Below are 13,671 nucleotides of genomic sequence, written 5' to 3'. Positions count from 1 at the left end.
CCTGTCTAGACAGAGCGCCTAATGACGGCCAATAAAGCCGGGGAGGAGGCCCCCCCAAGTCCGGCCCTTTGTCTGGGAGGCTTCTGTGCCACCATCTCCGGCGGCGCGGCCACCGTCGCAGGGAGGAGGACGGCGTGTGACACCTGGAGCAGGTCCGCGGCTCTGAAAGGGGCCTCCGCGGTCTCTGGAAGTGTCTGCAGGGTGAGTAGACGCGCCATTAGGGCTGTTTCCGCCGCCTTCCCAGAGATAGCCAGCTGCACATTAAACTTAATGCTTTTTTACCACTGTGTGAGAAATGTTGTCTGGGAGAAAAAAGGGCAAACTGCCTGTAATTGCACCGAGGCCCTGAAATGCAGGCACTTGTGTCGGGAAGCTGAGTGTGACATCTTGTCCTGGGGCTCGCATTTTAAGTGCCGGCTAATGTCAAGAAGACATGCCCCCTCCCCCTTTTAAAAACACAACATGTGGCTGTGCTGTGTGACGTGCTTGGGAGTCTGGCTTTGCACGAAGATTCTTGGCGTGGCAATGCTTGGAGTGGACAGTCTTCTTGGACTGCGTGCACATTGTGACTTGTAAAACGCACCCCAGTCCTACGAGAAAGCCTCATTGCGTCTTAGAAGACATGTTTCTTATTAACACCGTGGCCTACCTGCTATTCAAAAGGGGGGCGGGTCGCGCTTTTTTTTCATGGAATTTAAACTTTGAAAAAAAAAGTGAGGCCAAGTGGTCATGTGACGCGCTTGGTACACTTGGGTTTTAGCAACAAAGGCGTCCTAACGTGCTATTGCCACTTTCTACGCATGTCACTGGCACTCGATAGTGTCTACCTACTGTCTCGCGTCCTGGGTCGAGCGGGAAAGATGACAGGAAATAAGGCTTGGAATAGAAGCCGAGCTTGTTGTTCGCCCCATAACGACTGGGCCTGTAACTCCTTGTGAGCGCGATGTTTATTGAAAGGACCCGGAATTGTATTTTCTCATCCGTCACTTGTTTGACACTTTTTGGAAAAAATGTCTTATACTTGTTCAAGCTCTAAAAACAAATTAAAAATGATTGGTATTTTTCTACTTACACTAATTCGAAACCAAACAAGAACGCCAGAGATTTGGAGAGTCAAAGGTGGAATTAGATCTCTAGTGCTGATTACCCTGAATTGAGCTAATTTGTGCGATATTGTGAGATGGTGGTGAAAGGACTACGAGGGCCTCTCGAGGCCAGTGAGATAGGCTGAACTTGTTTGTATTCACGGAAGTAACTCCTTGTCCTTTCATGGAGGAACACGGGCGTGATGATATAAGATTGCGGCGCGCTTTCCACGGAAGTAGCAGCAGAATTTACATTTGGATTTATTTTAAATAAAGGTGCCTCGTTCCCACCCAAAATGCATTACAATAAACAGGGGGGCACCGGCCCCTGATTATGTGCCCGTTTTAACTTTGAATTATCCACGCCGACATAACGTAGCTTAAGTTAACTTGACACGCGACAGGCTCACCGCAGAAAACTGCGTAATCTATAGACGTGAAGCGTGCACCATAGATACGCAGACGAGAACACGCACTATACATATATACTATATATATATATATACACACACATATATATATATATATATATATATATATTCACACACACACATACGTAACGTGGGCACCATAGCTACGCAGACGAGTACACACACACACACACATATATATATATATATATATATATATATATTCACACACACACATACGTAACGTGGGCACCATAGCTACGCAGACGAGTACACACACACTCATATATATATATATATATATATATATATATATATATATATATATATATATTTGTCCTTCGGTAACCAACGAAAAGGCGGGTGCTCCAGACAGCATGTTCGTGTCTCTCTCGTTACAAATATTTTGTTGACAGCAACTCTAACACATGCGTTTCGGTTTCCACCAGCCTTTCTCAAAGTGTGTGTGTGTGTGTATATATATATATATATATATATATATATATATATATATATATATATATATATATATATATATATACATATTTTTTTTAAAATGTGTATATAATATATATATATACATATATATGTATCCATGAAGAATGTCCGAGCTTTATTGCAGTCTCTCTACTCGTTAAGTACGAGGGTTTCAAGATTGTCTTCAAGTTGGACATGATGTATAGAATAGGTGTGTTGTGTGATTTAAAGAGACCCCCGGCTGAGCGCACACACGATATGATTAAAAGTGTCTAAATAAATAGCTAAACAATGGGGTCCTGGTGTGTTAATTTTCACTAACTTTATGAATGAGCGGTACCTCGCAAAAAGACGAATAAAGTGCAGGTACATATCTATAGGCAGGCTGGGCAGCGTCCCTCTACCTCAGGTCATATTTACGTCGCCAGTCCGATGGAGTCCAGGATTCGGGGCTTGGGGGCAGCTCTGCCGGTGAGAGGGCTGCGGCCCGGGGGCACTCACCGAGAGGAACCGGCCTCGCCCAGCTCCGGGACAGCATCGGCCCCTCGTGGCCGTCAGACTGCCCTGCCCGTCTCCGGGCTGGCGAGACAATGACCTTGAACTGGGACGAAAGGCCTTGCATTTTTCGGTTTTGTTCGAACATATCGCCCTCTCCTTCAGTTAAAATACTTCCATTTGTAAATTAGCATATATCAATCACTCACACATTTTTCTATGCTATTTCGACACACTTTTATACTTCAGGGTTATACGGAATTTCTGATAATTTTTTTCGAAACCTCCCTGCCTGGAATCACCTTTTCCATGATGTCTGCCTGTTTTTTTTGTTGGGCGCAAGGGGTTAAGCCCAGCCGCGAGGCCACAAATCCCGAGTTCCCAGGCCGCGCGCTCATATTCAGTAAAGCATGTGACTTTTGGTGTATTTTTCTTCCTCCGGAGGCCTGCGGGTGTCTCACTGTATGGGAGCCCGGATTGCCCCACTCGCGTTCACTGGAGCTCCAGGAGTCAAAGTCATGTGCGTGCAAATGTAAACATCTGCCTGCCACGGGTTCCCGTCGCAGCGAGCGGGGTGGGGATAGGCGCCACCTGGCGCGGATTTATTGACTTACATTCTGAAATTTGGAGCGAGAACTACAAGCCCTAACGGCAACGCCTTCTCAGAGAACTGGAAACAAACATTTATATGTCACAAATAAAGCACACAGAAGCCCGGCTCTTTTTTGTTTTTAACGTACAATAACTGTGATTTAAAACTGAAAAGGGGGCACCAGGGGAACCGATATGTAGTCCTGAGATTAAATCCATCGGAATGCATTATAGTTTATTCAGGGCGTGTATTCCTAGCGCCCTGAGGCATACATACAGCGCCGAATACCCCTTTTTTACCCTCTTCAGAGATTACTTGGAAATGAAATGCAGAGCTGAAAACTGGGCGTGGCAGGCATTTGTGCATTTGAGCAGAGGGTCGGTAAAGCAGGGGTCAGAAGTGTGCACATTATTTTTATTTATTTTTGCAATTTTATATAGCACAGACATGGCCCGAAGGCATCAGAGCTCTTCACAAGAACAGGAGATAAGGGTCGCAGCAGGTTACATTAATATCGATACTTTGGTGAGTGTGTGCCGGAGTAAACTAAAAACAAGAACAGTTACAGCAGTTGGGCAGAGGGAATACACGGTGAAAGCATGGATAAAGATGTCAGGGCCATATAGTGAGTGCAGGTCAGACCCAATCGGAGGGAGAACTGGGGTCCGAGTCGAGGGTGAATTAACTAAGATGTCTGTTGACATGCACTGGTCTCAAGTTTGCATCATAACTGGTTTCTGTGACTGGCGGTGACGTCAGGGCTTCTCCTGGACTTCAGACATGATCATTTCCCACGGCCGGCAAGCGCCTCAATTGAGCCTTCAGTGCACCCTACATAGATGAGGAAACAGACGCTGCAGCTGGGCCAATACACAGGCTCACTATATCAACGCTCACTTGTGGAATAGACTATGTCGTCCTGAAATCGGTCCTTATATGGAAATACCTGTAGTGGAAGCACCGTTTATTCTTGGTTACTAATGAGGGGAAAAGTCAGAAGCCTGATCTTGAGTTATGTGACTGAAACAGATTGAGGGCTGATATGAGACCAGAGACGACACGATCATTATACACGGACCCTGTGCAAGTTATGTAATCACTGCTCGTATTTACGCATAAATGTAGATTCACGGGAAGATGCGCAGCGCCTGTGGCATGCCGATTCTCGTGAGTATGCAACACTAAATAATGTTTAGAGCACAGAGTGACAGACAGACAGACAGACAGACAGACAGACAGACAGACAGACAGACAGATAGATAGATAGATAGATAGATAGATAGATAGATAGATAGATAGATAGATAGATAGATAGATGGATCTGACTTATTTCTCTTGGATACTGAACATGAGGTGAATTTTCAAACTCGCACTCTCGCTCTCTGTATTGGTATGTGCGAGTAATATATATAATTGTGTGAGGAAATAACCTAATAAATTCATAACACATTCAGCATCATTAATTGTATGGCGAAGATTGCATACATGGGCAACCATTGCATCACAATACAATTGACTGGTGTGCTTCTAATGGGAGCACTGAGGGTTTTACTATGCTTGTCTATCTGTGTGCGTATACACACACACACATATATATATCTACACACACACACACACACACACACACAGACAAACACACACATATATATATCTACACACACACACACACACACACACAGACACACACACACATATGTATATATATATATCCTCCACACCTTCACTACAGATAAAGGCTCCGGCACGCCAAGGGGTGGATACACGTGTATTTATTGAATTACAAAGTGTACGGGACTTTGATGCGTTTTTGCTGGGTATTGCGGAAATCACCCTTATACTTTGTAATTCAATAAATACACGCGCATTTACCCGTTGGTGTGCCAGAGCCTTAATTTGTAAGGAAGGTGGGGAATTATTGGACGCGAGGGTGGCGCCGCTGAAGAGTCCGAGCACTCGTTCAGGAGCCGGTCGAGGAAACTGCGAGGCAAAGCAATATATATATATATATATATATATATATATATATATATATATATATATATATATATATATATATATATATATACAAAAACACCCAACTCCCACAGGGACTCCATGGAAAGCCTACACACACGTATATATATACACTCATACATATAATATATACATATATATACACACACACGCATATATATATATATATATATATATATATATATATATATATATATATATATATATATATATATATGTGTGTGTATTGATAGATAATCCATCTCTGTGCGTCTTCCACGGCCAGTTGCTCGTCGCTTCTGCTTCCATATGTTTACATGTCCATGGCCCATGTTGAGAGTCATGGCCATCCACTGGCATGTATAGAGCGCGCGTGTCCGGCATTTAGCACCTCTATGTTACGGTAGGAGCTGCAAGGCTCGCAGGCGGTCCCAGGGCAAGGGTCGCGGAAGCCCCTCTTACCGGAAGAATGAGGGATCGGGGCTCCACGGTGGCCCGTGCTTCCACGAACCCACGGGTGTCCGGAGGCGAAGCAGGCGGTGCTGCCAACCTGACTAACGGTCCTGTTTCTCCCGCCTCGGCGGACTGCGGAGGCGGCTCAGGTCTGCTAAATCACTGATGAACATTGATAGCTCCGACGAGATCCTTAAATTACAGGCTTCCGGCGGCTTTGAAGCCTCCACTTAGGCGGAGACATTTACGCGTCCGGTGCCTCTGCCTTGTGATCCAAGAAGCGCTCCCTATAGAGACCGGGACGGGTTCTACCGCCTAGAGATAGCCCTTTACCCACGAGGCGCATGGCATCTCTGCCTGGGGTGCGTTTGTGGCTCCATTCACGAACTATAAGCCACGTGCATTTGAATGAGAAAGTCAAGGCCAGGCCCAGGATACCCCACGGGGTGTCTTCGGTGTATTTACTATTTATCCAGCTCTGGGACCATCCGCAGAATCTATGCGTGCAAAGCTGACTGATTCTAGCGTCTTGCGCAGGCTCCATTCAACATTTCACAAATGGGAAAAAAAGCAAAAAAAAGCAAAAGGGAGTGGGCCATGAAGTAGTGTATTTGGGTGCTTTTCTGTTTGCACTTGGTGGCGCTTGCAGATGCCCGCGTGCGTGACGCTTAGCAGAGCTACTGTTGAAAGGGGATTATTGTATTTATGGGGGGCTTGTTAAATGCTTTAAGACGTGTGGAGGGCCCAGGCCTGTAAACAAGGGGGCTTGTTGCGGTCCGGCGCGCTTGCCTGGCCGTTAAGGAACCCTGTTAACTTTATATGACACCAGATCTGACGCTAATTTATTGGGAAATACTGTACATTTCCCGTTTTTAGTTAATAAACGGGCTAATTAATGAGCAACTAATGTTCCCCTCTGGCCAGCCGTCGGGCAGGCTTGGCTACCCCCTGGAAGGGGGCCTCGCCTTTTGTTTTATTGCGGTGCATTTCTTTAAGCGGTGCGAGCTTGCCATTTCTTATTTAATAATTGTTCCACTGTCGCCTGAGCGAGGATCCTCTTTGAAAAAACGCCAGGAGGAGGCCGAGCCTAGCCGCGCCGGGTCTCGGGTTGCCGAGAAGGGGGCGGCGGCCTGAGGCCCGGGCCCACGTGAAGCCCGGGAGCCAATCGGGGGCACCCCCAGGTTTAACTATGTTTAATGTCAGATGGCAATAAAGTAGAAGGCTCGGGCAGGCCCGCGGAAATGGGCGAGCACAATCTGCTGAACCCGGGCTTCGTGGGACCTCTGGTGAACATCCACACCGGCGACACCTTCTACTTCCCCAACTTCCGCGGGGCGGGGGGGCAGCTGCCCGGCCTGCCGCCCCTCTCCTACCCCCGCAGGGACAATGTCTGCTCGCTGCCCTGGGCGCCCCCCGAGCCCTGCAACGGCTACCCCCAGCCCTACCTCGGCAGCCCGGTGTCCCTCAACCCTCCGTTCGGCCGCGCCTGCGAGGAGAGCAAGTGCTTCTACCGGGAGCCGTGCGCCGAGAGCCCCGGCCTGAAGCGGCCCGACGGCGGCGGCCTGCTGCCCCTGGAGCCCGGGGGGCTGCTGGGCGGTGGTGGCGGCGGCTACGGCAAGTACGACCCCTACCCGCCGGCAGACGCGCCCTCCTGCCAGTCCCTGGAGTCCGACTCCAGCTCGTCGCTGCTCAACGAGGGCCCCAAGGGCCCGGCCCACGAGCCGAGCCACCTGACCTCCCCGCTGGGCCCGGGCGGCGGGGGCCTGGCCGGCGGCGGTAAGTGCTGCGCTGCGCCGGGGAGGGGGTCTGGGTCTGCGCCTGTAACGTGCCTGTGTCTGCGCCTGGGACATGTGCCTGTGTCTGAAATATGCGCATGTGTCTGTCTGCGTCTGTTATATGTGCCTGTGTCTGTTGCGCCTGTAACGTGTGCCTGTGTCTGTTGCGCCTGTAACGTGTGCCTGTGTCTGCGCCTGTAACATGTGCCTGTCTGCGCCTATTATATGTGCCTGTGTCTGTGTGCACTTGTAACATGTGTCTGTGTCTGTCTGCGCCTGTTATATGTGCCTGTCTGCGTCTGTAACGTGCCTGAGCCTGTAATATGTGCCTGTGTCTATCTGCGCCTGTAATATGTGCCTGTCTGCTCCTGTAATATGTGCCTGTGTATGCGCCTGGAAAACGTGCATTTGTCTGCGCCTGTAACACGTGCCTGTGTCTGTCTGCGCCTGTAGTATGTGCCTGTGTCTGTCCGAGCCTGCCTGCTTCACGTGTTCACAAGTTCCCCTGCGTGTGTGACGGTGGACCTGTGTGTGTGCGCGCATGTGTTGTGCTCCTGTATGCGTGTGGCGGGTGTTTATGTGCCTCCCTCTCCCGTTAGTCTCTCCGCTGCTGCCACCGGCAGGAGCAGGGCTCTTCGACGCGCAGCACTTGCACGCTAGTCCCAGACCGCTAGGGGTAGCAGTAAAGCACCTCAGCACGGCACTAGGTGCTGTCCCTTTTAAAAGAGAGAGAGCGAGAAGGCAAGCAATAAACATGTAAATATCCAGTAAACGGGACAGGGCGCCTGCATGCGCCGGAGGGGGCGCGTAGCACGGTTCCCATTACATAAACCACGCTAGGACTTCAAGTGCCAGGGCACTTGGTGTGTCCAGACTGGAGCCACCCCTCTGTGCTTGCACGCAACCCATGGCCGAGGCCTTGTGCCGCATAAGTCTTAAGATGAGAGCCTTGGAAGTGCCACACATATGAACCCCGGGTTCCCACAGAGAGTGACCCACGTCCACAGCTCCAAGGTTTAGCACTTAACTCTCCTTACACCAGAGAAACATCTTGACAACGCTTTCCCTATAACGCAGGAACGCGAGGTTCCCACATGACATGCCCCATTCTATGGTATTAAGAGGGCAAAAGAAATCCGCCAAGGATGTCAAGGTTTAAGCCACGTCTGTGTCAACACATATTTCAAACAGAGGAGAGGAGTGTAGGGATATACACAGTATAGACACACACCTATGCTCTTTTCGGATGACCGGATATGCAGATTTAAAGTACATGGGGTTGTCCACACACAAACTCCCCTAAGGTCTTCACAGAAGCGTCACATCACAGACAGTCGACCATATGTCCCATACCACAAACAACATACACACTCACTCGCACACACAATAACGCCACGCCATTTTCACTGTAGCAGACATATGTTACTATTACAAGCACACAACTCTGGTGGTTCCCACATAATAATCATCCACTTATAAGGCATTTCACACATAGTTCACATAGGTGTACTGTTTTAAATGTATCTGTCCAATCTAGCCAGCCACCGTGCTTTCCATGAACAGACACACACATGCCATGCAGACATCTTTCAAGTCCAGGCACATGGCGCAAATACCTATAACCGTTTCTTTTTCTTGCACTCACACACACCTAGAACGTGTTCCCTACTGTCGACACCCACAGTACGTTTATCTGACACACTTCTATAAAATGTTCCATATTACGGTCTCTGTATTACTGATATAACATGTTCAGATTTGCACAAATAATGTATACCGTTGCTATGTGTTACACACACATATCTACAGAATATTCCCCACTACGCATCCATATGTTACCTACTCATAAATTTACCACGCTCTGTGTTACAAACACCCAAAGCCAGGAGATTTCCACATGTCAGAATATGCAGGTTATTTTGTTTCTTTATATATCTTTTGTTCTCTCTTGCGCGCACGCACATATACGCGCACACACACTTATGTTTTCCATGAAGCCCGTGCATACGTGTGACGTTTTGTCATAAAACATGTTTGATCTTTTCCTTAGAACAGAAAACTGATTTTAATGCCATTTCCCACATCCCAGACACGCATATAAGTGGTTTTCTCTGTGACATGTACTTCTTCCTATATGGTGTATTGCACATGCAGGCTAAACACACACATATATGTAATGTTTTTCATAGAACAGGTTCTAGAGAACAAAGACGCACCAATGATCACATACACACATCTGTATTACTCCCCATCAATTACTTTAACAGACACGCACATATGAAGCGTTTCCTCTAACAGACACACACATCTGTCATGTGTTTCCTCTAATAGACACTTATCTATGATGCGTTCCATCTAACGGACACACATCCATGATGCGTTCCATGTAACGGTCACACATCCATGATGCTTCACTCTAAAATAGACACTGATGCGTCCCATTCAACAGGCACAAGTCTATGATGCTACCCTATAACATACACACATCCATGATGCTTCACTCTAACATACACACTGATGCGTCCCGTCTAACAGGCACAAGTCTATGATGCTACCCTATAACATACACACACCCATGATGCGTTCCATCCAACAGACACACACCCATGATGCGTTCTATCTAACGGACACACACGTATGATGCGTTCCATCTAACGGACACACACGCATGATGCGTTCCATTTAACAGAGACGCACATGCAAGATGTTTTCTTTATGACAGACACGCATCTACGATGATGTCTATAAATCCATTTGTACTTTTTTAAACCAGTGATACGCCTCCGGATTTCAAATATTACAGACAGATACCTAGAATGTGTTTCGTATAACAGACACTATCATGTATTCTTTAAAAAAACAACGCATCCGTGGGCGAGAGTAAATGTAACGGACGTGATGCCCACAGGACAGACACGCTCGCGTCCATTGCGTCTGAAATACTACATATACATATATCTCTTTGAATCCTACACAACACACTTTCATTGATAGGGCTGTGCGTGTGACAGACACACGCCGTATGCTATTATACATCACGGGCCAGTCCACGATGCTTCTGGTAGCGCACATACACCTAGGGTGATGTTTATAAAGCCAATTACATGTCCATCTAGCAGAAAAATGCTCATGTTTCAATATTATTGACTCACAACTGTAATATCTTCTCTTTATCAGACACACAGATATGACGATGGCTGGTAATCTTTTAAACCCCCCCCCCCCCCCCCATGGCAGATACGCTGCTATCCTGTGTTAAACAACGCACACGACCATTTATAACATTCCCCATACCGCCCTACATGCACGCGTGACACTGGTGCGGCCCGTGTGCAGGACACATACGCCTCGGATATTTTCCATGTGCTGCTCACGTACACCTGGGGGCAGTGAGCAGTCCACGTGCTGCTTTGTGTGACCTGTCACCATATGTAAAGGGTATGCTGGCACGTGCATAGCCTCGCGGCCTTTCACGCCACAGATGCACTGGGGGTGGTTCCGTACCACAGCCGAGGGGGGCAGATTTACAAGCCCTTTGCGCCACTTTTGCGTCACTTTTAACATGGGAAAAGTGACGCAAAAGTGGCGCAAGGGGCTTGTAAATCTGCCCCCCAGGTGTCCACCGCTATGAAGCTTTCCGGGTGCCTGTCGCACGTGCCTATGTTATTTTACATCGAACTCATTCATATATCACACCAACTTCATAATGCCTGGCGTTCTCTGGTGCTGTTCTTTTCCCAAATCGAGAAGCGCAATTTATTTAATCCTACGCACATTTCTAGGGGTGACATCGGCCCAGATAGATGGTGGGGTAACAGGGTCCCCTCTGCGCCAGCAGGCGCGTTTTAGGGGTGCTGGACTAGAAAGCAGCGCTGCTTGCGAGCGGACAACCGAGAGATGGGGCAAAGGCACCGCTGCCTTCCGGAGACAGCGGCAGCCTGGCACTGAAATATCAGCCTTGGGCACCCTGGAGTGGTGGGCTCTGGGGTAGGCTCCCTCCTCTCGGCAATCTATCTATCTATCTATCTATCTATCTATCTATCTATCTATCTATCTATCTATCTATCTATCTATCTATCTATCTGTCTATCTATCTATCTATCTATCTATCTATCTATCTATCTATCTGTGCGTACCTCTGTATGTATGTCTGTTCCGTCCATCTATCTACTTATATCTGTCTGTCTATATATAATCTTTTATTTTATCTATCTTTTATCCTATCATCTTTCATCCTATCTGTCATCTTCTATTCTATCGATCTGTCATATTTTATTCTATCTATCTTTTATTCTATCTGTCATATTTTATTCTATCTATCACCTTCCAACCTATATATCTTGTATTCTACCTAGCACTCTATCTTTATTTGGTTTTACATATCCTTCAGTGTCTGGTGTGTGTGTGCTTGTGTTTGCAGTGTCCGGTTAGATGCAGACAGGGTCGCAGTAGACGGGGTCGCAGTATACTCGCACATGGAGTTTACCAACCCATTCAATGTTAAGCGTTTCACTCTTGGAACTGGGGGCGCTCCCCCTCTTAGGAGACAGTTGTATAGCGCATAAAAACAGAGCGGGGGTTTTCAGACTAAATGTCTAGGTGATTTATCTATCTATCTATCTATCTATCTATCTATCTATCTACCTACCTATCTATCTATCTATCTATCTATCTATCTATCTATCTATCTATCTATCTATCTGTTTTTCTATCTAGCCACATATCTAATTTATCTACCCCTCTGCGTTTTTATCTATCTAGTGATTTAACAATCTATCTATCTATGTGTTTGTCTATCTATCTAGCCACGTATCTAATTCATCTACCCCTCTGCATTTTTATCTATCTATCTATCTATTGATTTATCAATCTATCTATCTATCTATGCGTGTGTCTGTCTATCTAGCCACGTATCTAATTCATCTACCCCTCTGCATTTTTATCTATCTATCTATCTATCTATCTATCTATCTATCTATCTATCTATCTATCTATCTATCTATCTAGTGATTTATCAATCTATCTATCTATCTATCTATGCGTTTGTCTGTCTATCTAGCCACGTATCTAATTCATCTACCCCTCTGTATTTTTTATCTATCCATCTAGTGACTTACCTACCTATCTATCTATCCCTCCGTATAGCCACCCATCTGTCGGTGTAATAATATCTCTCACCTATCGGCATGTAATTCATTGTATCTGCCCCCGTTTCTCTATCGGGCTACCTAGCGATGCTACTGGTTTCCTTCTGTCTCTCTATCTATCCTGCAGTATTTCTAGTTAGTCTTCGAGGCGCAGGGAGAGGGAGCGCTATAGAAAGGCGGCTGTGCTGAGACAAAGGAAGCTAGCGCCGAGAGCGCAGATGCTCGTCCGCCCATGTACCCCGCTCTCTGACTCTGCCTTGTTCCCTCCCTCTTGGTCCGCAGGGGTCCCCTGGTACCCGATGCACACCCGCTCGCGGAAGAAGCGCAAGCCCTACTCCAAGCTGCAGCTGGCCGAGCTGGAGGGCGAGTTCATGGTCAACGAGTTCATCACCCGCCAGCGACGGAGGGAGCTCTCGGACCGCCTGAGCCTCAGCGACCAGCAGGTGAAGATCTGGTTCCAGAACCGGCGGATGAAGAAGAAGCGGCTGCTGCTGCGGGAGCAGGCCCTGTCCTTCTTCTGAGCCGCCCCCTGCCCAGCCCAGGGACACCCTCGCACCAGCTCTCCACGCTCAATACCGCTGCGCTTCAAGGCAGCCACGCATACACAGGAGGGGGTCTCACAGCCAGAGCGCCCACCCCTCCCGCCCACATGGACCAAGGCATATTCACAAGAATGCACCCCTGGGCCGGTGGGGCCGGCTGTGAAAGCACCGGGTCACCCCTCGGGGCCCTGTGTGCTCCTGGGCATGTACTCGCTGCCGCCATTCCTTGGCGCCTTTGTTCTTTCTCCCTGTGTGAGGGCAGGCTTCATGCTCAGCGAGGGTCTTCACACAGCTTGTAGGTGTCGAGGTTCCCTGTAGGTGGGGTGCGGACCGCTGGAAATCACTTCAGGAGAACTGCAGTCACCCCTAGTAGGCAGGGGGTGCAACCAGCGCTACACTTGCCTGCCGCCCCCACTTTATTGCAGCGAAAATGTGCTCTCCTAAGTCAACCGACAACAGAGAATGGGAGATGAAGAGCAAGCTTAGCGCTTGATTTTTTCAAATGGTCCTTGTGGGCGCTATGATTGCACCTCGCAGTAAACATGCTCGTAATGCTGCAGAATAAAACAGGCGAACGAGCAGTATTCACGCATGGAAAGACATTTTTTTGTCACGAGGGCGGGGGTTGTTATGCATATGTCTTACTGCCAAACATTGTTTACACATTTCATATTGACACAAAACACTTTACAATTAACATGAT

General features: G+C 47.7%; 1 protein-coding gene across 1 annotated transcript; it reads left to right on the top strand.

The window, feature by feature from the left end:
• The first annotated feature begins 6,731 nt into the window (after positions 1-6,731).
• HOXC12 (homeobox C12) lies at positions 6,732-13,116 on the top strand. The gene is made up of 2 exons (XM_086965181.1): positions 6,732-7,280; positions 12,709-13,116. Exons 1-2 carry the CDS (start codon positions 6,746-6,748, stop codon positions 12,945-12,947), a joined length of 774 nt encoding a protein of 257 aa, XP_086821307.1. The 5' UTR covers positions 6,732-6,745; the 3' UTR covers positions 12,948-13,116.
• Positions 13,117-13,671: the final 555 nt, after the last annotated feature.

The sequence above is a fragment of the Lissotriton vulgaris genome, chromosome 1_1 (genome assembly GCF_964263255.1).
Source record: "Lissotriton vulgaris chromosome 1_1, aLisVul1.2, whole genome shotgun sequence".
Taxonomy (NCBI): Eukaryota; Metazoa; Chordata; class Amphibia; order Caudata; family Salamandridae; genus Lissotriton; species Lissotriton vulgaris.
Note: the sequence above shows the minus strand (reverse complement) of the source record. Positions and strands in the feature narration are given on the sequence as shown.